At 41.8% G+C, this 26,873-nt stretch overlaps 1 protein-coding gene across 2 annotated transcripts in view; it reads right to left on the minus strand.

The window, feature by feature from the left end:
- nucks1a (nuclear casein kinase and cyclin-dependent kinase substrate 1a) overlaps nt 1-26,873 on the minus strand; it is a 138,011-nt gene that overhangs the window by 28,886 nt on the left and 82,252 nt on the right. For both annotated transcript variants that reach the window (XM_061832983.1, XM_061832982.1), the window contains 2 exons: nt 25,241-25,287; nt 25,001-25,150 (listed from right to left, as the gene is read on the minus strand). In XM_061832983.1, coding sequence (XP_061688967.1) covers nt 25,001-25,150; nt 25,241-25,287 — 197 coding nt within the window. The remainder of the gene's footprint in view (nt 1-25,000; nt 25,151-25,240; nt 25,288-26,873) is intronic.

Below are 26,873 nucleotides of genomic sequence, written 5' to 3' on the forward strand. Positions count from 1 at the left end.
AAAAACAAAAGCTTCATGATTATTTTCTTTGTTTTAACACAGCCTTCTTCTTTTCCTTTCGGTTTGTCCCATTAGGGTTCGCCACAGCGTGTCATCTTTTTCCATTATCTCCCGCATCTTCCTCTGTCACACCCACTGCCATCATGTCTTCCTTCAGAACCATCAACCTTCTCTTTGCTCTTCCTTTCGCTCTTTTGCCTGTCAGCTCCATCTTCAGCACCTTTCTACCAATGTACTCACTATCTCGCCTCTGGACATGTTCAAACCATTAAAGTCTCCTCTCTCGAAGCTGGTCTCCAAAACAGCCAGTTTTAATACAGCCTTAAGAGTCTGTATTCTGCTATTCTTTTGAACACTACTGTCTTTCTCACACAGACAAACTACCAGACCAACCAAATCTTTCCTTGTATGTCACGACTCATCGAATGCAACACTGAAATACTCACATGATTAGAGGTCTGGATGCAACTGTGAATCAGTAGCCATGCTAATGTCCTTCTATCTTCCACAGTGTGGGGGAACAGTTGAAGGTCTGATACCATTTGCTTAAGATTTTTGTTTTCAGGACAATATTTCAGCGACATCACCAAGGCATTTTTTTAAATACATTACCCTTCATTGTATGGCTTTTGGGCCAATGCAATGTTCCAAGCCACTTAAGATGCAAGCATTAAATCTCTAAATGCTTCTTTATTTTTAAACTCCATTTGCTTTTCTATGTGATTTTTCAAAGTGACTAAATTGAGACTGCAAAGTTTAGTCCCTTTTTGAAAGTCCAGGTCGATGTTAACGAGTGAGATGAAGTGAAGATTTGAAGCTGTCAAATGCGATAGACGTCTGACACAAAGGGCAGTGGCTTGCCGTTGCACTCAAAAAAAGCTCTTGCTGTTTGGTAAAAACATCCTGTCTTCATCCACATATTTTCGTTTAATGAGATATACTGCTTATCGACAACTTATGAGATGCTGTTTGGGAATTGTTGGCAAAAATAAACAAGTTCAAATTCCATCCTGCTGTGTGTCAAAGATTTGTGACACCTTTCCTAATTCAGATGGCCAAGAGTACACAGGATTTAAATGGTAAACATCATTTTTTTTTGTTTTGTCTTTGTGTAAATATTGATGTATATGTTTGTATATGAAGTAAACATACACCACAGAACTAGAATCATAGCATTTTTATTGAACTGTATGCTTACATTTTTACATTTTGTATAAATATGTTTTCATAACATTTGCACTGTATTCTTATATGGTATTTCAATATAAGCACTTTGAAAACACCTGAGGTTGAAATACATATTACAGTATCACGCTGGATTCCTTCAGGGATTTGTCTGATTTCCTCAATTAGCTCTGCTTGTTTTTCCCCTCCATCCAATGATAATTGTGGGTGCCATATAAACATTTTGGTGGCGCTGAAATGTTTTCCTTAATTGAAACATTCATTATTTGCAGCATACGTAAAATAGGGCTTATCTGAAAACCAGAATACAGGATGACTGCTGACAACATTAGGCTACCAACTGGAATTTGGTTCAACAGCGGTTGACTGTCCCATGTTCTAGAAAAAGAACAGCTTGTGTTCTGTTTAATGCGTCCCATTGTTCCAAACTCACTGTCAGGTTTTGTTTCGATGTGACCTTGATTTAGGCCAGTATATTGGACATATGTCAAAGAGATTCAACAAAATTTTCTCAAACACTATGTACTTCCTTTCACTGACAGGGTCCGATGTTGTTTTTTCTCTTTTTCCCGCTTCTGTTTGGTCCCATATAACCTCCTTCTGGGCCTCCTGTAATGAAATGTTCCAAGGTTAATATTCTGTGGCCTTTACGTCATTAAGGTTTGTATCCTCAGTTCAATACACAGCCTAATTGGGTTGAACAATGACATTACAGTGTTCTGGTTCTGATTTTGGGGAGCGTTAGAAGCATTTTCACCAAATGGAAAAAAGCCAATAGGATCAATCTGCATTCCCCTGTCCATTGCAATATCATATTGGATTGTGTGGGTACTGTCAATTTGGGTACTTTTATCAACTAGTTTGCAGAATACATTGATACCTTTTGAATGAGTATGGCACTTCAGAAGAGTTCCTTTCTCATGAACAGGCACGTCTTCAGCTTGGCAATTTTTGGAATGTACCAAAGATGGAGATTCAGCATCTGCTGGTTCAATCTCAACCTCTTGTGCAGAAGATGCTTCCTGTAACATCAGGAATTAATATAGAAAAATAGTGTTCGAACTTTTTAAAATAAGAAAAAAAAAAGTATCGATAAAGCACAGGTTTATTTCAATCAATTGCATGGTGCGCAAATGGTGCAGCATATGTCGATAAAATCTCTATGATAATCTGGTAACAAAGGAAAGATTTTAATTTACTGATCCAATTCAAAGTATATACAAGTACAAATAGTATTTTCTCCCACATAAATCCACATGATGCCGGTAACTGTCACAGTTTTTGCTTATTTAGATTAACGGTTTGAAATTATCCTGGTAGACTACTTTGTAATGGTTAAACTTGTTTTAATACTACAGATAATTTTGTAAAATTAAAAACCCTGCACACATCAGAACATAAGTTTGCCCGCACTTGTCAATAGCCAGATATACAGTACTTCGTGGTGATACTGTTTGTTAGGGGTGGAGTCACAGGTATTTTTTGTTTACATTTTGCATAGCGATCCTTAAATTGTTAAATAAGGTTTCTACACAATAATATCCTGTTTTTCTTGTGGAGAATGGTCAAACGATTTGCTTTTATAAAACATTTTTCGCCAAGAACGACATATTCCGCTTTCATTCAACCATGTCAACAGTGTTCAAAGTTTTTAGGAAACAAAACATGACCAACATACCTCCGCGTCTTGTCTTTTAACAAAAGCTCTTTGCAGTTTTGGTAGTTTCTGTTGGGGGATTCTGAGCTTGTCGGACCTTGTCCAGGTTCTGCAGTTGATCCGAGCTCGTGTTTGTTCCCTTTAACAACACTGATCTCTTCAGGTGTCAGAATTGGCTGGCACTGATCCAGGGTTTAACATTTTTTTTTACATTTAAAACCCATCTCAGACATGAGTCCACCAGTAAAAGAGTCCGGGGTGAAATATTCACTGCATATGACAGACTGCTGACTGGGTTTGGTAAAATTTGCCCTCTTCGTTTGCACAAACCTGACCCACTGTCTTCTGAGGCTTGGGTCTTTTGGAAAATAATGTAAACTGTGACTAGAATAATTTCAATTGCGACAAAACTTAACCACACACTTCTTCACCATTGTTATGGATTGATTTTAGCTTAGAATTACTGAGGAATTCTCAATACAGATGGGTTTTTTTTCTTCGGCGTCAACAAGCAGTGCTGCAAGCAAAAATGCTATTACGCAAACACAAGTCACCTAGTTGTGACGTCAGAGGTAGACGTCACGAAAGGCAGCGTTTGCCAGGTCCGGGAAACTAGGTCAAAATTTGCGGATTTTAATTAATACATACTTATATTTTTCAGCAAAAACATCGAACAAGATAGGCATTTTATGGTACAGCTGAACATATAATTTCATACAGGTAAGATCATTTGTCCTCGAAAATTGACGGTTCATACACTTAAAGAGCTTTAGAAAATTCCCCTGATTAAGTGAGGAATTGATTTGTGGCAAATCAGTTAGCACTGACTTAGCAACAGCTTTGAAAAAGTCAGACGATAATGAGACAAGACAGGTTTTTTTTTAATACTTTCAACTGCTGAACTATTTTCTCCAGTTTTTTTTTTTTTGGGGGGGGGGGGGGGTCAACTATATCAAATTCTGAATGGCAATAGAAATTTCCCTTTGTGGCTTCAGATGTATTATTTGCTGAGCTTGTCAACCACACCAAACCGAGCACGAGTACAGTTGAAGTTCTTACCGATGATTTCAGAAAAGTGTTGTTGACAAGCCCTGACTAATTCCTGGTTAAAATGATAAAGTCTTTGTCTGTAGAGGTCAGTCAATTTGGAGGTTAATTGTCCTCTACTTATGTTCTATTTTCATACACAATGTTTCAAAGCTCTTGACCAGGGTTAGGCTTAGCCCTAACCCTATAACCCAACCCCTCAGCATGAAGGTGTCCTGAAACACTACTTCTTCCCGGTCACCCTCGCTGAACTTGTAAACTACACACTAGCAACTGCTCACGCTGCGTTTCAATCCTAACTTTCACTGCTCCACATGCCCTGCACAGTCCTGTCTCACTCTCTCTCTTACATACACACATGGAACACACCCACACATGGGGCCGCAGCTTTAAGTTCACTCACCTGCAGCATTACCATATGATGATTGTAAACATGGTCGTTGAAGAATTAACCGTCAGCGTCCTCTTCCAAAAAAGGCCCGTTTCATTCATGTTAAAAATTTGCTGCCGCAATCCCTCAATGATGAGGTAAGGAAAGTCTTCCTCCAACTAATGACGAGCAGCGCCATACAGAGGCATGTTTCTGAGGCCGTATCATTTTTTTTTAAATTTCGACTGAGCCTTTGCTGGCACAAAACCCTCGTCCTCCACGGTGTGAATCACAATGCAGGGTCCAACAAGAAGAAAAGTGCCCTGTCAGGAGCCCTGAAGGACATCCCAGTAGGTACCACACACCCATGCTATTTGCTGTACAAAGTGATTGATTCCTCCTGCTGGATCCCTAAAAGGATAAAAGTACCCACAGAGTTACCAGTATTTGAGTGTTGCGGAGGAAGGTTTCACTTTTCTGCTTCCGGTCTCCGACCTGGTGGCAGCGAAATCGAGGAGGCTCCGGCAAATTCGACCGTACAATAAATAAATCCTGCTGAATTTGGACCGAATGTTGAGAACACTCGACGAGGGACGCTCCTGGTGACGACTTCAGTGGACTAAGAATCATTTTGTGAAATCTTAGTACCCAAATTGGAGCCGTATTTCATTCGTGTTTGAAGCACCGTGGCCTAGCTTAGCTTAGTCCCGCTTGCTAACAACTAGACGTTTTTGGTTGGCTTACAACGTGATGCATTTGGGATCCTAGCCCACTTGCTAAAAAATGGACGACATTGGTTGGCTTAGTACAAGATGCGTTTGTGATCAAACTGTTAATGTTGTAAATGCATCGAACGTGTGTAACTGCACAATCTTGTTCAACCAACACAACTTTTACAATGAGGATCACACACAATCTGCAACTACTGGAGTGAGAGCCGTTGGTTTGAATCTCTTTCATCCCCATATCCTTTAAATGTACATATCCTTTACATTTTTTTATACTCAAACCTGCTTATCCACATACCCTTTTAAATTTAACTTTAACATAGACTAGGTAGTTTGAGAATTGTGTTACTCATGTGTTGACTTTGTTTATTTGACTGCTTCTATTTGTACTTCAACATAGATTAAGTTGTATGTGAATTGTATGCCTTATGTGTTCACTTTGTTTATGTGATTGCTTGTTTGACTATCTGAAGTCCTTTGGGGTAAACAATATTGTGCTACCTGTAGAACGGTCCCAAGCCCAGATAAATGCAGAGGGTTGCGTCAGGAAGGGCATCCGGCATAAAACTGTGCCAAACATATGAGCGTTCATCAAACAAACTCCATAATGGATAGGTTGAGGCACGGGCTAACCACGCCTGCCCCCGGCACTGCTAACCTGCAAGATATACTGTAGGTAGAAATTTAGATCATGTAGGTCGAAGGCTAAAAAGAGGAGGAAAGCGACTTTGTCAGCAGAAGAAGAAGAGAAATGCACAGACCATACAGCTATGTGTAGGGACTTTGAATGTTGGGACTATGACTGGAAAAGCTCAGGTGTTAGTTGACAATATGATGAGGAGAAAGGTTGATATATTTTGCATCCAAGAGAGCAGGTGGAAAGGTAGTAAGGCTAGAAAGTTTAGGAGCAGGGTTTAAATTATATTACCATGGAGTAGATGGGAAGATAAATGGAGTAGGGGTTATTCTAAAGGGAGAGTTGGCTAATAATGTATTGGAGGTGAAAAGAGTATCATATCGAGTGATGAGGATGAAATTTGTAATTGATGGTATTGTGTATAATGTGATTAGTGGCTATGCCCCACAGGTTGGATGTGACCTCGAGTAGAAAGAAAAATTCTGGAAGGAACTAGACGAAGTAGTCCTGTGTATCCCAGTCAGAGAGAGAGAGTTTTGATTGGTGCAGATTTCAATGGACATGTTGGCGAAGGAAACAGGGGTGATGAAGAAGTGATAGGTAAGTACGGCATCCAGCAAAAGAACTTTGAGGATCAGATGATGGTGGACATCGCAAAAAGGATGGAATTGGCAGTGCGGATCACTTATTTCCAGAAGAGACAGGAGCATAGCGTGACCTACAAGAGGGGCGGTGGAAGCACGCAGATGGACTATATTTTGTGCAGACAATGTAATTTGAAGGAGGTTACTGACTGTAAGGTAGTAGTGGGGGAGAGTGTCGCTCGACAGCATAGGATGGTGGTGTGTTCGATGACTCTGGTAGCAGGTAGGAAGATTAGGAAGGCAAAGGTAGAGTAGAGAATCAGGTAGTGGAAGTTGAGAAAGGAAGAATGTTGTGTGGCCTTCCAGAAAGAGCTGAGACAGGCTCTAGATGGACAGGAAGAGCTCTCAGAAGACTGAAATACAACTGCCAAGGTATTCAGAAAGGCAGGCAGGAGAGTACTTTGAGAAGTTAATGAATGAAGAAAATGGAAGAGAATTAAGAGTAGAAGAGGCAACTGTGAATGACCAGGAAGTGGCAATGATTAGTGAGGGGTAAGTTACAAAAGCACTGAACAGGATGAAAAATCGAAAAGACAGTTGGTCCTGATGACATACCATAGAGGTATGGAAGCAATTTGGAGAAGTGGCTGTGGAGTTTTTGACCAACTTATTCAATAGATTACAGGCGGGAGAGAAGATGCCAGAAGAATGTAAGAAAAGTTTAAATAGTTTCCATTTTTAAGAACAAAGGCGACGTTCACAAGTCCTGATCTCAAAGATACATCGCCAGCGCCCAAGTCTCTGTATGATGAATGGTGACTATATAGTAATATATATTTACGTTTATATTGTGAGTAATACTGTATATATTTGTTGGAAAAATTGCAAAGTTCAGTTATCTTAAATTTGCTTTGTAATGAAGAAAATGCTTTGCTAAATGAATGAATTATAGAGCTTATTTAGCAATTCAGCAGGAAACAGAAAAAAGAGAAAGTGGCTGGCTGGAGAAGACCAAAGAGAGCCAGACTGATGGAGGGCACCTAGAGGAAAACTTCGAAAATGACTTTTGCCATACTTACTAATTCTAACATGCTTACGAATGTTATTTTTCATTTAGTCGTCTGACATATGCCAGACGAGAGACAGTCTCTCCAGCGTGTCCTTGGTTGTCTCCGGGGCCTTTTTCCGGTGGGACATGCCCAGAACACCACACCAGGGAGCCGTCCGGTAGGCATCTGGATCAGATGCCCCAGCCACCTCATGTGGTTCCTCTCAATGCGGAGGAGCAGCGGCTCGACACTGAGCCCCTCCCGGATGACCGAGCTTCTTACCCTATCTCTATGGGAGAGCCTGGACACCGTGTGGAGGAAACTCATTTCGGCTGTTAGTATCCGGGAGCTTGTTCTTTCGGTCACTTCCCACAACTCGAGCCAATAGGTGAAGGTAGGAACATAGATCAACTGGTAAATTGAGAGCTTCGGCTTTCAACTTAGCTCCCTCTTCATCACAACGGAACCACATCATCTGAAAAGAGCAGAGATGCGATGGACACCGTGCGGAGGAAACTCATTTCGGCTGTTAGTATCCGGGAGCTTGTTCTTTTGGTCACTTCCCACACCTCGAGCCAATAGGTGAAGGTAGGAACATAGATCAATTGGTAAATTGAGAGCTTCGGCTTTGAACTTAGCTCCCTCTTCATCACAACGGAACCACATCATCTGAAAAGAGCAGAGATGCGATGCTGAGGGCACCAAATCGGACGCCCTCTTTGCCTTGGCTGTGCCTAGATACTGTTCATAAAAGTTATGAACAAAATCGGTGACAAAGTCCCCACAAGACTCCCAGAGGGACATGGTCGAACGCCTTCTCTAAGTCAACAAAACACATGCAGATTGGTTGGGCAAACTCCCATGCACCCTCGAGGATCCTGCCGAGGGTATAGAGCTGGTACACTGTTCCACGGCCAGGACGAAAACCACATTACTCCTCCTGGATCTGAGATTTGACTTCCTGAGGCACCCTCCTTTCCAGCACCCCTGAATAGACCTTACCAGGTAGGAGGAGTGTGATTCCCGTATAGTTGAAACACACCCTCCTTCTTAAAAAGGGGGACCATCACTACAGTCTCCCAATCCAGAGGCACTGTCCTGACGTCCATGCAATCCTGCAGAGGCGTGTCAACAAGGACAGCGCCACAACATCCAGAACCTTTACGAACTCCAAGCGAATCTCATCCACTCCTGGCGCTCTGCCACCAAGAAGCTTTTTAATCACGTCGGTAACTTCAACCCCATAGATAAAAGAGCCCACCTCAGATAACCGAGTCTCAGGTTCCTCATGGGAAGGCATATTGGCAGGGAAGATCTTCCACTTGGACTCAATGTCCCCCGCCTGCCCCGGAACATGAGCAAAGTTCTTTCGGAGGTGGGAGTTGAAATTGCTTCTCACAGGGGAATTTGCCAACTGTTCCCAGCAGACCCTCACAATACGTTTAGGCCTGCATCATCAGACCAGCATCTTCCCCCACCATCGGAGCAAACTCACTACCAGGTGGTGATCAGTTGACAGCTCCGCCCCTCTCTTTACCCGAATGTCAAAGACATGTGGTCGCAACTCTGATGACACAATTACAGCCGATCCTTGAACTGCGGCCTAGGGTGTCATGGTGCCAGGTGCACATGTGGACACCCCTATGCCTGAACATGGTATTCGTTATGGACAATCCGTGATGACCACAGAAGTCCAGTAACAGAACACCACTTTAGTTCTGATCGGGGGGGCGTTCTTCCCGATCATGCCCTTCCAGGTCTCACTGTCATTGAAGTCCCCAGAGGGTGCACGAAGCAGAACTCCCTCTACCAAGCAGTGCGCAGAGGCGAGTCTGACTATAACTAGTCAGAAATTCTCGATCTCACGCACCAACTCTAGTTCCTTCCCTGCCAAAGGGGTGACATCCCATGTCTCTAGAGCTAGTTTTTGTAGCCGAGGATCGGATCACCAAGGTCCCCGCCTTTGGCCACCGCCCAGCTGACATTGCACCGGACCCCTTTGGCCCACCTCACAGGTGGTGAGCCCATGGGAAGTGGAAATTAGATAATGAGGCTAATTTATCTGATTACATGCAGAAGACTCTAGAAAAAAGAAATTAAAATTACCGGAGGAAAATTGTGCTTCTTCTCAACAGGATGAACTGGTTGTCCCGGGAGACTGGGTTCTGATCCGAAGCAATAAAAGGAAGCATTGGCATTCTCCGAAGGGGGTAGATCCCTATTAAGTGTTGCTGACTACGCGAACAGCCGTAAAAATTGAAGAAAGAAAAATGTGGATAAACATCATACATTGCAAAAGAGTCATGAACCAGTCTGTCATATGGTGGGTGCAGATTTCTAGAACAGGGAGTACTCTATATACGACTGAGATCTGTTCTCACAGTAGCGATTTAACTCGAATTTTAACTTAAGTCGGATTTCACCATTAAAGTCAAAATTTACGATGACCGCTGGGACTGGCTTCCCATGACCCTCGTGACGATAAGCGGCTCAGAAATCGATGGGTGTTGGTACTACATATAAAAAAACTCAAGTATATGAAAGTAAAAAATACAAGATGCTTCACTTACTAATAGGGAAGGGAAGCTGGGATGGTGAAGAATGAAGTCAGGCTGCCCTCAACTATTGCTAAGCAAGCAAGTCCGGGTAGCCGTTGCTCGCGGTAAATTCCTCCTTGGCGTCTTCTCCTTTCTGCTCTTTCAAAGTTTGGAAAATACACCATGCGTTTTCCCTAAAAGTATAAGGAAGGTCCTAATGCACCTTTTTGCTAATATGATCCAGTGTTTTTATGCAGAATTCGAATCTGAAATCCGTAATGAAGGAAACTTCTTTATTTTTCGGTTATCTGCAAAAAATGCGCACACTGCTGGATTCGCCGGAAAAAGACAGAAACGGACCGGAAATGGCAGAGTAGGAACGTGACATCAGAACCAGTGAAAACAATGGCGAGCATTGTATTGTAAGAATGACGATGAATCTTCCGATATTTCGACCGATGAACACTATTCTGAAGGGTCCCACGAAGACTGTGAAGAATAAGAGTTTTATAAAGGCGTTAAAGGTTATCAGTTTGAGCCGGTTAGACACCATACACGTTTGAATCCAGACCAAATAGCTGGCCATGAAGAAAGCGTAGATATGTCAGTCTCTGTTCTGGCTTTTTTGGCTTTGAGGCAGTAGAGATGAAAAGTGGGCAGCGATGCCAAATGTAGCCAGGTACGAAGTTTTCCTTTCCCCACAGTGGTAGTTTTTAGCAATGTCACTGTCTGGGAACATGACTGCAAACACTTTAGAATTATTTTCACAATATTTGTAACTGTAAAGGCTGCAGATCAGTTTTAAAGTCCACATGATCTCTGCCTTTCACAAGTTCGTTCATAAAGCCTGACTTCTGGCTGGACAACTGTAGGTGCGCATTAGGGATCGCAACCGGTTACAAATAACCGGTTACAACTGTTTTTTTTTTTTTTCAAAACCGAAACCATAATCGGACTTTCGAAATCAGTTAAAATTTTCAATCATTTTTTCCGGTTCCGGTACTCCACATTGTGCTATTTTTTCAACATCATTTCCACTTTTTTCAAGTTTCGCTGTTAGAGTAAAGTTGGACTCAAAAGAACATTCAGTTAAATCAAAGAAAAATCAAACATGGCATCGGGGAAACGCTCGGTATACTTTCGTGCCCTTTCTGAAAGTCCGAAAGTAGAATGTTAACATTAAAACATTTTTACCAAAAAAAATTAACAAAAATTTAACTTACACAAGTGCGTTGTTGAAAGCCACATTCAACAAGCTTGTTTGTCAATATTATATACAAACTACCCCATTACTGCAGAGCAAATTAACGATTAATGGTGTAGCGCCGGAGAAACGGAGACTGAGGTGGAGGGTCGGACACAGGAACAAAACTTGTTTTATTGGCAGACATCAAAACACTACTCGCTTAACGGGGGGAACTCTGAACTCGTCACTCCGGAAGAGCAACAACAAAAACAGTCAGTGCGGAACCCCGCACCCCAACTCAAGGTCCCGCGGGTGAATTATGTAAACACTACAATGGTACCGGTTTTAAAACCGGTTAATCGTTTTTTTGCTACAGCTGTTCGGTTAAAACCGGTTATGAAAGTAAGCGTTTTTTTTGCGATCCCTTGTGCGCATGTACTGCTAGTACCACTGCCTGAAGTTGATGCTTCACTATCTTGATATTTTAGAAACAGATTCATACCAACGGAAGATGAGAGTCTTTGCCAAATCAGCGTGTCTCCTGTTTTTTCGGTGCGACTCCAGCGCTTTGACGCCCATCTTTTCAAGCTGGTAACTCTGCTTGCACAGATGGCAGTAAAACATGTGCCGATCTTTTGGATCTCGACGAACCCAGCTCTCAAACTCCTTACTTTCAACCCAAGCTTCTTGAAAAATGCACTTCCCCGTGATACAAGTGGGATCGATGAAAGAACTATGCTGCGTCGTAACGAAGACGAAGTGAAATGCCTACTCATGGAAACAAACATTGGAATATCGACAAGATGGCGACTAGTTGTCAACACGGTGACTTCCATTGACAATTTCCGGCTGTTTTGGACGCCAGACGAATCGCTATTTTTTTTTTTTTAAAGAAAAGATTAATTTATTTTTTTGGGGAGAATTTTGGCAGTAGAGGTCCTCCCTTTGATTTTTTTTAATTTAAGGCCTTTTTAGGGGCTTGACCGGTTTTCACAGATTTTAAGGACTTTTAGGAGCCGCTAAATGCACCTTCGAAAATTTAGGGTTTTTTAGGGACTTTTAGGGCCGCGTCCGAACCCTGTCTTTGCAACTTGTCTTCTTGTCTGTTGAGCTTGTTGAAGCGTGTCCAAGTTCGCATTTGGTGACTTTAGCAACACCGATCAGCTCAGGTGTTGCAACTGCCTGTATGGTAGGCACTAATCCGAGTTTTAACATTGAAAATCCATCTGACATGAGTCCACCAGTAAAAGAATCCAGGGTGAAATGTTCACTACCTATGACAGAAGGCTGACCGGGGAAAGAGTGTTTTTTCTCCAGTGTAAACCAGTGAGGCTCCATGCTATACTTATCCCTGCAATGACGTCAGAGGCCCCTCCCCGAAATGAGTTATTTATCAGGTAAGAGAAACTACGTCAAAGTTCGCAGACTTTAATTCATAAATACTTCCACGTAAAGTACTCTAACATTGACCTAGTTTAACATATGTAAAAAAACAACTCATTTCGGGGCGGAGCTTCATACGTCACTACAGGTGGACCTGCTATTGTTCAACTGGTACTGTCTGGGTATGGCATCAATTTACCACGTGAAATTATATTTATGGTGAAGCAAGATACAGTATAACCAGCTATTGCTCTCAAATTAACGTGGTTAACATTTTAAACGGATTTCGTTCATTAAAATCCTTATTTGTGAAAATATACCAACTTTGACTGTGGACTACGTTATCATCTTCTGTTTTGGTGCGATAATAAACGAGTCTCGTACATGCAAATTAGTAAAGTACATCATACTGCAGATAGTTTCTCATACAAGCACAGGCAGATTCCATAGTGCTGTATAATGAACGTATAATAACATAAGTAATCTTTCCATCTTGGGAACGATAGAAGAAAAAGAACGAAACAACGTTCTTCAATCGTTGCTTTGTTCTTTTTTCTTCACAAAAAACGTTGCTTTGTGATCACTGTATCCCTCATAGGGACAAAACCCTTCATGTGCGCTAAAATACGGGCTTTGTCCTTAATAATAATCGCCATGGTCATCAGACTAAAGCCCAAGTATTTATGTCCGTCAGTCATGTCACTCATTGTTCATCCCTTCTCCGTTTAATTTTCCATTTTCTTTATATATTTATAATGTTAAGCTTTGGTTCCACGGTTAAAAAAAAACAAAACAAAAAAACTATCCATACTGTCACTGTTTGCATGTCATCTGCTCTCAAGGAAACCAAAGAAGCTGTTCAAGTTCCTACAAACCGCGCATCTGGAATTTTGATGAAACTTTTCAGTTGAAAACACATTTTTAACGGTCACTGGTGTTACACAACATAGTAACCATTGGCTAAAGCAGCAAACTATAGCTGTGTTTCGTGCGATTTTCATGGAATTTTAGTACTTACAGGATTCCGCCGTCTTTCCACGAAACTTAAAGGAAGACTCTCGCACCCAAATTTGTTGTTGTTTAACCTGCCGTAGAGCAAAATTGACAGGATAAAGCTGTGGCTGTCACAATTGAGGCTTGTTCATCAGCTGGGGAAATTTGCACGCATCTAACCATTACTGGCTATTAGCTGCTTAGATATAACCTCTCGTGGCCGTACTGTATAAGCAACAACATACTTTATGAGGCGGCACGGTGGCGCAGCTATAAAGCGTTGGCCTCACAGTTATGAGGACCAGGGTTTAATCCCTGAACTCTGTTTGTGGAGTTTGCATGTTCTCCCAGTTTCTGCCTGTGTGTAACCTGCCTCCTGGCCGTTGTTCTCCCCGTGTCTGCCTGTGTGTAACCTGCCTCCTGCCCATCGTTCTCCCCGTGTCTGCGTGTGTGTAACCTGCCTCCTGCCCGTTGACAGCTGGGATAGGCTCTAGCACTCCCACGACCCTCGTCCGGTTAAGAAAATGGATGAATCGATATATACGTGAAACCACTTTAGGGAAGTCCCAATTTTTTTTTGCATTTTATATTCCAGATATAAATAAACCATTAGATCGTCCTACACCACACTCAGAAAATAAGATCGCATTTTTGATAAACTTTAGACATAGCCAATAGCATTCATATAGCTCACATAGCATTCACATCGGATTCCAAGACCGTTAAAAATGTGTAATCACCTATTTTCCACTGGATGTACAAGTGGTTCTTTCATCAAATTGTCATGGATCATAAGTAAATTATATAACACATCTTCGTCCAAACAAACAACTTCGTATCTATTATCTATGTTATGCACACATGTTGATCGTGATCCAAGTTAATTCCGAAACGCTCCATTTTTTGTTCAACCTTTTCACACTCACTACAACACTGGCATTCCGCCACAGTTGGCATTAGGTCACAAAGAGAACACGAACACCAGTGTTTCAAAACAAGCCTCTCTGGAACATTTCCAAGGTCCATGTCATGCTCCTCCGTCAGAGTCATGCCCCCTCTCCAACACGTCAAGTTCTGCCTGTATGTATTCCGGCTCAAATGTACATTATTTTTGTTTTGTTTGCTCAATGGAGGGAGTAGAAATAACACGGAACATCGACTCGCTTTTATACTCGCTTTATTGGCTCTAAGCACCCAACACTTTCCAGCTCCTATTTAGGGCGATGTGCACGTGCACCGCCCCCCGCCCATCACCCCACCCGCCGCCGGTCGATCGCGAGAGGCTGGCTGCTTGAAAAGTAGAGTTTGGGGTTAAAAAAGACTGGCCACCCCAGCTGTATATTCTTTACATCTAAACCAACTCCTCAGAAAAGCATCAAACAAATCTCCACAGTCCATATAATGGGATTATTGTTCGTCGTCAACGCCACCCCCCCTCACCAACACGTTAAGTTCCACCTGTATGTATTCTGGCTAAAACGCATAAGCTTGAACATTGTACATTATTCTATTTTTGTTATGTTTGTAATTATTTTTCACAAAAATTGGCCACAAAATGTCAGATTGTGGACGTTCTTGGTTCGGTGAAACGTACTATACCTTGTGAAAGTATTCCCCCTCCTTGAAATTTCCAACCTTTTTCGGGCGTCAAACATAAAGATAAAAAATTAATTTTTTTTTTGGTCAAGAATCAACAAGTGGGACACAATCAGGAAATGGAACAAAATTTTTGGGATATTTTAAACTTTTTTAACAAATAAAAACCTGAAAAGTGGGGCCTGCAATATTATTCGCCCCCTATACTTACACTGCAGCAAACTCACTCCAGAAGTTCAGTAAGGATCTCTGAATGATCCAATGTTGACTGATGACGATAAATACAATCGACCTGTATGTAATCAAGTCTCCATATAAATGCACCTGCTCTGTGATTGTCTCGGGGTTCTGTTGAAACTGAATGGAATGTCTAATTTCTACTGCAAATTATCTTATCCAAACAAAAATACATGTTCAACTGTTCCATAAAATGCATATCCTTTCCCATGTTTTTACCCAAAAAATACAAGTGTTTATTAATTAAAGTCCGAAAACTTTGACCTAGTTTCTCATGCCTGCAAAACGACTCAATTCGTGGGCGGACCTCTGTCGTCACTAATTATGGGATAGACTGTTTTGGAAGGACAATAAGGTGGGAGTCTTTTGTATTCACGTTGAAGAAAACCCCATTTCTTTCGACAATTCCTCAGCGATTGTAATCTAAAACCAATCCGTAAAAATTATTTATTCTTGTTTTTATTTTATTATTATTATTAAAACTGTGCCAAACAAATATGAGTGTTCATCTGAGATGACACGCTGTGGTGAACCCTAACGGGACAAGCCGAAAGAACGCAGCATCATTATATTATTATTTATTTATGAAATATACCAACTTAGACTACGTTATCGGCTTCTGTGTGTTTTGGTGCAATAAGCATTTTACATGCAAAGTAGTTGTCGTGGTTGTCGCGTACAAAATCACTAAATACACGGCGTTTGCATAATTTCAAAACAAGACCAAAAACTTCGTATACACATTCAGAATATCGAAGCCGTTACTATTTATCAGTTTATGACGAACTAAATCAAACAAGCACTTCACAAACTCTGACCAGTCAATATTTCCAACACGAGGCATATCCTCCACAATGGGTCTGACTGTTGTGTTGCCTTCTTCATCGGCAGCTATTTTGTCTGAATTCGAACGTGTGTGCTGTCTAACTGGCTCAAACTCATACCCATTAATGCCTTCATAAAGCTTGTAGTCTTCACAGTCTTCGTGGGACCCTTCAGAATATTGTTCATCGCTTGAATTATCGGAAAATTCATCGGCCTTCTTACAGTGTATTTCTACGGGATCCATGTTGTGAAAACGTCCTACGTCACGCCGCTGATCAGCTTTCTCCAACACATTTCCATCCTTTTCCGGCAGATACGCATATAGCAATGTACGATAATTTGTTGCAGATAATCGAAAAATAAAAACTTTTCCTGAATAACGGATTTAAGATTTGTATTTGGGATAAAAACTGTATAATAGCAAAAAGTTACATTGCAGTCCTTTCATTCCCTTTAAAGTGCAGAGAGCATCATGAAGATCAAGGAACACACCAGGAAGGTCCGAGATAGATAGATGTTGTGGAAAGGTTTAAAGCTGGATTTTGATACATGATGTCCCAAGCTTTAAACATCTCAAGGAGCACAGTGCAAGCAATCATATTGAAATGGAAGGAGTATCAGACCACTTGCAAATCTACCAAGACCCGGCCATCCCTCAAAACTTTCACCTCGAACAAGGAGAAGACTGATCAGAGATGCAGCCAAGAGGCCCATGATCACTCTGGATGAACTGCAGAGATCTACAGCTGAGGTGGGAGAGTCTGTCCATAGGACAACAGTTATACACTGCAGAAATCTGGCCTTTATGGAAGAGTGGCAAGAAGAAAGCCAGAAAAAGTCTCATCTGAACAGGCCACCTGGGAGAGACACCAAACACGTGGAAGAAGGTGCTGTGGTCATGTGAAACGAAAATTGAACGTTTTCGCCACAATGCCAAATGATGTGTTTGGCGTAAAAGCAACACAGCTCATCACCCTGAACATACTATCCCAAACTGTCAAACATGGTGGTGGCAGCCTCATGGTTTGGGCTTGCTTTTCTTCAGCAGGAACAGGGAAGATGGTTAAAATTGATGGGAAGATGAATGCAGCCAAATACAGTTCCATTGTGGAAGAAAACCTGTTGGAGTCGGCAAAATACCCGAGACCTGGATAGAGATTTATCTTCCAACAGGACAATGATACAAAACCCAAAGCCAAATCTACAATGGAATGGTTCACAAATAAACGTATCGAGGTGTTAGAATGGCAAAGTCAAAGTCCAGACCTGAATCAAATCAAGAATCTGTGGGCAGAATTGAAGACTGTTCACAAACGCTCTCCATCCAACCTAACTAAGCTCAAGCTGTTTTGCAAGGAAAAATGGGCAAGAATTTCAGTCTCTCGATGTGCAAAACTGATAGAGACATACCCCAAGCGACTTGCAGCTGTAATTGTAGCAAAAGGTGGCACTACGAAGTATGAATGCAAGGGAGCCGAATAAAATCGCACACCCCACTTTTCAGGTTTTTATTTATTAAAAAACTTTAAAAAATTAAGTAAATTTCGTTCCACTTCGCGATTGTGTCCCACTTTTTGAGTCTTGGGAATTTTTTTTTTTTCATTTTATATCTTTATGTTTGAAGCCTGAAATGTGGTGAAATGTTGAAAAGTTCAAGGGGGCCGAATACTTTCACAATGCACTATATCAATGAGCAATGGGGGGGGGGGGGGTTGTCAGAACAGGAAGCACTGCAGGCATGTCAAAGGTTAATTGGTTTTCAGTTTTCCAGCCATGCTCATTGAAATGTCTGAGCGAGAGAGGAATTTCGATAATACTTTTCCAATCTAGAGATTTTTCTTGGTGAAATCTGTGAATAACTGGTATTGAAAAACACTGAACCCTCATCTACTAACTTCTAATGTGTGCTCCCATTCGTATTACTTTCGACAAAGTGTTCATTTAATTCAACATGGTGCAAGGCAACTGTGCTCCAAACAGACCCACTACTCCCACACAGTGACGTGTGATGTTGGTGGTGTGGTGGTAACAAGTTACACGACTAAATAATTCTGGTGTTTGCGCACTTGTGTCACTACTTTTGCCTGTTTATCTTCCCATTAACACCAAGGGACATCAAATTTGCAGCTTCCGCATACCACCCTTCCTTCCTTCTTTCCAGAAGGAGGCGTGCTTCCTGGAAAGACGGGAACCCGACTTACATTGATGCGAATGGCGTTCCTCATGGCGCACCAGATGAGTATAAGACGGTGGACCAAATTGCTGCGGGCTGGGAATCTATTTTTGCGTGGATTACGCCTAATAAAAATGTAGATTGAATCAACTACATCCACTATAATGTGCAGAAACTGGGAAATTATACTGAATCAGGCTTTGTTGCCATAAAAGAACAATTGGCTGCTACATCACTCATGGCATTCCAGAACTGCATTGCGGTCGACATGCTCCTGGCCAAGAAGGGTGGCATCTGGGCAATGTTTTGTGACCTGTGCGGTACCTTCCTTCCGAACAATAAAACCCCAGATGGGTCACTCACAAGGGCAAATGAAGGCCTGCGCACCCTGAATCTCAAGATGAGGGAACATTCCCGCGTGAACACCTTTGCCTGGTCTGAGTGGTGGGACAAAACATTTAGTAAATATAACAACTGGGTTTTTCTGTCCCGGTTTCTAAAGCTCTATTTGCAGCTATTCTTACATTGTCTGGGTGGTGGTGCATTCCCTGCAGTAGCGCATTGCACAACTGGTTTATCTCAAATGCTATAGCCACTACTAATTCCAAATTCCATGAGATATACTCATTGCTTGCTGAACAACGCAACAGTACCCTTGATGACTTTGATAACCCTGATGACCAGGATGATGATTATGCAATCCCCTCACAGATCTTTTCTGTGGACCTAGTCACATTTATGAAAATGAATTCTACTTTGTGTGACAAGTTAATGATACAAATGAATAAAGCCGATCTAGGAGGTTCGTTTAATGTTGTTTTTGGATCAAATGTGGGATGAACAGGAGGGAAATGTTTGAAAAATTGTGAAATTCTGTTATCATACATTTGCTTTGCAATGAAGAAAATACTTTGCTGAATTAATGAACTACAGAGCTTATTTAGCTATTTAGCAGAAAACAGATCCGCACCAAAAAGAAGAAGTGACTGGCTGCAGAAGACCAGACAGAGCCAGTTTGATGGAGCGCACCTGGAGGATAACTTCGAAATGACTTTTGCCATACTGAGTAATTTTAAAATGATTACGAATGTTATTTTTCATTTACACGTCTGACATATGACACAATAAATCAAGAAAACAATGCTTCTGCCTTGACCCCTTTGGGGATGTTGTAATTGTGGATACAAATAAAATAAGGGGTCAGGAGAACTCCGCAGAGTGTGGTGGAGAATTGTAGGGGGCAGTTCTTTCGTTCTCCTTGCATGCAAGCAAACTGGTGATGAGTGCAGCCTCCTTATTTTGAAGCTGTTTTAACTACACTGAAGAAAATATGTATTTGGACACACTGCTATATTGCAAGTTCTCTTACTTGGAAATCATGGAGGGGTCTGAAATTTTCATCGTGGATGCATGTCCACTGTGAGAGAGAGCTAAAAAAAAATACAGAAATCACAATGTATGATTTTTTTTTAATGATTTGTGTGATATAGCTGCAAATAAGTATTTGAACACCTGTCGATCAGCTAGACGTCTGACCCTCAAAGAGCTGTTAGTTCACCTTTAAAAGTCCACCGCCACTCCATGTAGTATCCTGAATCAGATGCACCTGTGGGAGCTCATTAGCTGCATAAAGAGAGCTTTCCACCCCATACAATCAGTAAGATTCAAAACCTGTAACATGGCCAAGACCAAAGAGCTGTCCAAAGACACCAGAGACCAAATTGTACAACTCCACACAGCTGGAAAAGGCTACGGAGAAATTGCCAAGCAGCTTGGTGAAAAAAGGTCCACTGTTGGAGCTATCATTAGAAAATGGAAGAAGCCAAACATGACTGCCAATCTCAATCGGAGTGAAGCCCCATTCGAGATATCAACTCGCGGGGTCTCAATGATCCTTAGAAAGGTGAGGAATCAGCCCAGTACTACGTGACAGAACTTGGTCAATGATCTGAAAAGAGCTGGGTCCACCGTTTCCAATGTGACTGTTGGTAATACACTAAGACGCCATGGTTTGAAATCATGCATGGCACGGAAGGGGATCCTGCTTAAACCAGCACATGTCAAGGCCAGTCTTAAGTTTGCCAATGACCATTTGGATGATACAGAGGCGGCATGGGAGAAGGTTTTGTGGTCAGATGAGACCAAAATTGAACTTTTTGGTCATACTTCCACTAACTGAGTTTGGAGGAGGACGAATGATGAGTTCCATCCCAAGAACACCATCCATACTGTTAAGCATGGGGGTGGTAGCATCATGCTTTGGGGGTGTTCTTCTGCACATGGGACAGGATGACTGAACTCTATTAAGGAGTGGATGACCGTGTCCATGTATTGTGCGATTTTGGGGAACAACCTCTTTCCCTCAGTCAGAGCATTGAAGATAGGTCGTGGCTGGCTCTTTCAAGATGACAATTACCCTAAGCACACAGTTAGGAAAACCAATGAGTGGTTACATAAGAAGCATATCAAGGTTCTGGCGTGGCGTCGCCTGTCTCCAGACCTAAACCCAATAGAAAATCTTTGGCGGGAGCTGAAATTCCGTGTCCTACCCATTTTCTTGTTGTGCGCGTTGTCTCCTTCACGATATTGACTCTCTCGCATATATACTATATGTTATGTTTTCTTTTTTTTTTTAAGCGATAACATTCTTTTAAATTATGTAGTTACAATACCACCTCTGCGTTGTGCCCCAGCGAAAGCTTCGTCGTGGCAACCAAGAGGTAGTCACTCCTTTCTTGTTTTTCCTTGCCTCCATGCCTGGTGTTTGTTCATGTGGAGCTCAGTTGGCCTTTTTCACCTGCTTCATTCTTATACCTATATTTACAGTTTTTATAAATAATATTGCATTGTATAATTGGTTGATGCACTGTTTTTTGCCAGTTTAATAAATAACAATAGAAATGTGTTTAAAGGGCCACTGTCATGAAATACATGATTTTTAGTATGTTATTAATAAAAAAACGGCAGCTAACATGGACCCACGCGTTGTTTTTCCTTACCACAAAACGTATACGTATACCGGTTTTTGTAACTCCCGCCATGAAAATCCTCTCGAGGGAATTGTTTTCGAGAAGAAGCAGGAAATGACTTACATGGCGGGAGCGCCCTCAAGCGGACTCCTTTGTTTGTATTAGTTTTACCTCCGGGAAGGTAGCTCGTTGTTCCTTCGTGTTAGCCAAAATGCCGGCTCGTTGCATAGCTGGACATTGCTTGAACACTCCGGAGGATGGATTTACCCTTCATAAGTTTGCAAAAGACCTGGTTCGTCGTGAAAAATGGATTGCACGGGTGCAGAAGACGAGAGCTTCGTGGGTTCCAAATGACAGGTAGGTGTGTCTACAGCTACTAAAAAAAAATAATAGTTTGGGCCGGACCACGTAATCAGTCTCTCATAACATAAAAGATCTGCGTACGTATGGCAGGCGTGCTAAATGTGTCAATGTTTGCGTCGTACGGCGTGGGGCTCGCCAGCGAAGGCTGCTTGTCGGGCTCACGGATAGTGGCGGCGCTGAACAACGCTGCCTACAATGCAGCACTCAGCCATGTGCGACGACAACGCCGTAAAGCACCCCAGCTCGGTGGTGTTCTTCATCGCGGACGCTGTAAAGCAGCCCGGCTTGGCTACATGATAAGCCACCTCGGCGCCGAAAATGAGACACACTGGCTGAGGCGCCACGTTCGCCGGTCACGACTTCGGCGAAGGCTCCGCGTTGGGCTTGCGGACGGCGGCGGCTCTGAAGAACACTGCTGACAATGCCTCACTCAGCCATGTGCGACGACAACGCCGTAAAGCACCCCAGCTCGGTGGTGTTCTTCATCGCGGACGCTGTAAAGGAGCCCGGCTTGGCTTCATGATAAGCCACCTCGGCGCCGAAAAGGAGACACACTGGCTGAGGCGCCACGTTCGCCGGTCACGGCTTCGGCGAAGGCTCCGCGTTGGGCTTGCGGACGGCGGCGGCTCTGAAGAACACTGCTGACAATGCCTCACTCAGCCGCGTGCGATGAGAACGAGTAAAGTGCCCTGGCTCGACAGTGTTGTTCATCGCGTACTGCGGCGGCTATGAACAACGCCCTAAAGCAGCCCGGCTCGGCTCCGTGATAAGCCACCTCAGCGCCGAAAATGAGCCATAACGGCCAGCTGGGATGAGCCACGATGGCTCATCTCTGCCTCAGAAGTGGATCGGACGGGGAGGCGGTTTGTCCATGATCGCATTTCATCTGAATATGGCTCGAAACAATCGGGTAATATTCCCCCGGTAACTTCACACGGTTGTGTGATGTTCTCTTCTTCGATCTTCCGTGTCAGAAGGGGTATGTTCGTCTACCATAGTAGGTTCCACCGAGTGTTTTCATTGGCGATTGTCTGGTTGACGTCACAGACAGGATACAGCCAATATGGTGACCACTTGGATGTCGTAGAATGACACTTCTGCAACTTTGCGCATGGATGACGCGCTCTCCACTCATATTTATTTTTTCGTATAGACATTGAAGTGAATAATATGTGTATTTTTCATTACAAGATCTATTTTAGAATGTTTATAGGGATGACACTTGACCTTTAAGTACCCCATGAACCTGTGCATTTTACTCTTCAATTTGTTGGACTACATATTTGTTGTTAATTTTCTCTTTTGCAACTGTTTTCAAGCAAGTTTGCAAAAAATGTTTAGGGTCCCAATACCTTAACCATTTCATCAACTGATTTGGTCCGAGTTTTTCTTTCTCAAAAAAAAATAACCATTCTTCTCAATAAATAGTTTGCAAACCTAATACTATCATATAATGCGATGTTCAAACTACAGACCATGGGAATTTTGCAGCCCTTAATCATCCCAATATCCAAACCTGCCATTTTGTTGTTCAACAGCAGTGGAGTCCTACAGGCAAAAACAATGGTTTTTCATAAACTCCTGTGGTTCGGTTCATTCTCGAAAAAGATTCTTCTCAACGCATCATTCTAACTCGCCCACCCCTCAACCCTTTCTGGGAGAGGGTGTTTAGATGGATCCATTCAATGTGACCCTATGGCTCTATGGCCTTTCTTTGTGTGGCCTACTTTTATTTTTGTGTATTGCTCTAGTCTTATGGACACACCACAGCAGTCGTACTGTGTGGTGGGAAACCTACAGCCCAGGGCAATTTGTGGTACTTACTTCGACGTGTCAATACCCAACCCCCCAGGACTCCAAACTGCCAGTACCCCAGTGTGGCATGGTGCGAGGGCACCGTTCTTATAACTGCTTGCAGCTCTAGTTGGAGTTATGTTTGTTTATGTTTTTGTTGATTGCCAAGGAATAATGTTTGCAAACCAAGCATATATAGTGCTCCCCCGTCATTCGCGGGGGTTACGTTTCTTATACCCCCACAAATAACTAAAATCCGCGAATAATGGTTGTAATATTAATATACCTATGCATGATATGATCCATATTTTTCCAACCAATGAAGTACAATTGAACACTACTAACATTGATAGCATCTATGGTAGCCCATATTTTAGTGTGTACATAAGATACCATATGATGGTGCTCACAAGGCAGAGAGGAATAAATGCTTTTAACATTGTAAACTGAAGAAGCGTTATGGTCTCAGAAGCATGCCTCCGTATGGTGAGGGTTCCTCCGCCAACAACGATGCTGCTCGTCATTATGTGGAGGAAGAATGTGTCGTGTTTAGCAACTGTGTTGACGGGGTTATGTCCTTGTAGAGAGGAATTTTGAAGCAGAGCATAACATGTTTTTCTCAAAGATAAATATTTGCTAAACAATCAACACGTCCAGCAGAAGATTCTCAGAGTGAGGAATGTTAATTACGTATGTACTACAATAAAAATGTTAATATGCAGCACAAGGTTTTAATAAAAGATTGAACTAGACACTTGTACTGTTGAAAATGTTTGTCTCAATTATGCAAAGTATGAACGCATACTGTTTTGTCGACATATTTTAAACATTTTGGTACCCACATACACAGAAAAAAACAATCTCAAAGGTAAAAAACTTGTACACTGCCAGTGCCTCCAGCAGAAGATTCTCCAAGTGAGGAATGTTAATTACCTTACTACAATAAAAACATTTTCTTATTGTTTAACTAGACACTTTACTGTTGTATTTTTTCCTCTCAAGTATGCAAAATATAGATAATGTACTGTTGACATATTTACAATTTTCTGGTGTACACACACACACACCACACACACACACACACACACACACACACACACACACAACATTTCATAGACAAGGTAACTCAATGTATTTAAACAAAAACAAATAGCAAAGACAATTTCAACAAATCTAGAAAAAACATTTCAAAACAGTGCAAGAGAAATTTTAGAAATCAAAAATGTTTTAAATATCCAGTCATAAATGAGAAAAAAAATCATCCTGGAAATTAAAACATTGACACTTGGGACTGATTTCATTTTTGTTGGTAATGTGTACAAAACAGCTAAAGGCTGCATTTCCATGTTTACTCTAGACTCCACGCTCCACTGAAATCAGTCTGTTGAATAAAGAATCCTACTGGATTTATATTCCATAACATTTATTGAATGAGAAAAGTAAATTCTATAGTTCACAGGGAGCTGGGGTCGAGACTGTGAAAATGGAAAGAAAAGCTTAAAAATGATCCTTCTCCAGCCCTATATCCCTCCCTCCTTTTAGGAAATTTTCATCAAGTCGTAGTGCTGTTTGTATCTTGACAGACTGGGCAATGTGATTGTAACAAGTGTAACTGTACAAATGTAAGGTAACTGTTACCCCATTCAAGCCTGATGACAAATTTACATGGTGACAGACTTTACATTACCTGTGGTTCGTTTTCTTTTTGGTGTCCTTCTGCTGGGGTTTTCCATCTTGGGTTTCTTTCCTTTTTTGTCCTTTTTTTCTTCATAGTCACTTCCTCCATCTTCATCATCTTCCTCACCAAAGTTGTTGTCTTCATCACTACCAAAGTCATCTAGAAAAAACATCCAAGTCAACATACAGCTCTTCTTGTGACAGTTGCTTACTTCTTTGCAAATAAGAAAAAAAAAATGAGAACACTTACCAGCAGAATCATTTTTGGATTTTGAGAGCTTGTCCTCAGAGTCTTCACTGAAACCAAGAACCAGGGGAAAGAAAAAAAACAATCAAGATATAATGTGTGAATTAAAATACTGTTTCCTCATTATTCGCGGGGATGTTCCTTCCCCCCGCGAATCTCGAAAATCCGCAAATTGGTGCAGCTTTAAAATTCCTATGTATGATATGTAATGTATTTTCACGACCATAAGGTACACTTAAAAGTCTTGCATTTTCTCCAATCTTAAATTTTCTCAAAAAAGAAGGGGGTTCCTTATAACAACACGCCTTATGTGTGCACCAAGGTCCAAAAATCTGTAAATGTTTTTTAAGTGAGTATTTCAATTAACTGCAACTAAACACCCTAGTTACATCAATGGCATACATGCAAACTTGTGTACGTTTGAAAGCATGTGACTACATGGTGGGGCTCACAGTGATGAGCATTTGGAATTTTAGATATGGACGCAGAAGAAGTTTACAATCCCCCTCACTGATAAGTGTAGACAATTCAGTCACCATGTTGCTCACACTCACGGTGTCGTATTGAAAACAAAATTATCACGTCATAGCAAACAGAATAACATAACTAGCAAATAATAAAACAAAACATTACTGAAGGTATAATTGACACAAAACATGCACTTCAAATATTTCGATCCTTAGTGCCACAAAGCATGCTGGGAGGCATTCCGTGTGAACGTAGCCTAAATCTAATATGTTGTTCCAATAAAGTAAAATCTCTGATCTTTATCTTGGCGATCGCCAAAGTGTTAATTCAGATCCAAAGACTGAGAAGGGATGTATATGAAATTCCCCCACCATGAGGAGTCATCTTATCATGGTGTAGAGGTTTGTGTGTCAGAATGATCCTAAATAAATGGATAAAGGTTTCTCTTGCCCGGACTTGGGTCACTGCGCCTCCTTCACTTTCAAATCACAAAGGAGCTCGCAGCCATACGTTGAATGAAAGGGGCCACCACGAGTGGAAGTGACTTGTTCACAGAAGTAACGGCATAGTTTGATAAGTTAGGACTGAAATAGGACCTGCTGGCAGGTATGACAGAATTGTCTAAATGTCAGACTTTTGAAGAGAATGCAGGATAAAAAGTGACAGAAATGAACCATTTACAAAAATTGACTCATTGTATCACATAGGGAACTGTTGTGTAAATCAGCGCTAAAAATTAACCTTGTGGATGTTGTAACTACAATAATAATTTTACACTGAGGGAATATGGAAGCTTGTGCACAAATGGAAAAAGTGTGTGAGAGTGCTGGGGGACAAATTTGGGGGAAAAAAGTAAGCTATCTGTATTGGAAGTCCTTATACCGAAAAATTCACCTTATTTATTGAATGACCCTCATGTAATACACTCTGGTTTGGACATGCGCATATGTCTCCAGGCCATGTACAAGACAAATTTTCCTCCAAGGTTTGTAGAAGACGACTAAGCTATGTCAAACGTGATCACTTTTAAAGTCCACACGATCTCTGCCTTTAACGAGTCTGTCTTCGTGAATTGAACTACGTTCATAAAGCCTGACTTCCGGCTGGTTGAAGTCGATGACTGGACAACTGTAGGTGCGCATGCACTGCTAGTACCACTGCCTGAAGT

Source organism: Syngnathoides biaculeatus, chromosome 10 (genome assembly GCF_019802595.1).
Source record: "Syngnathoides biaculeatus isolate LvHL_M chromosome 10, ASM1980259v1, whole genome shotgun sequence".
In the NCBI taxonomy this organism is placed as follows: domain Eukaryota; kingdom Metazoa; phylum Chordata; class Actinopteri; order Syngnathiformes; family Syngnathidae; genus Syngnathoides; species Syngnathoides biaculeatus.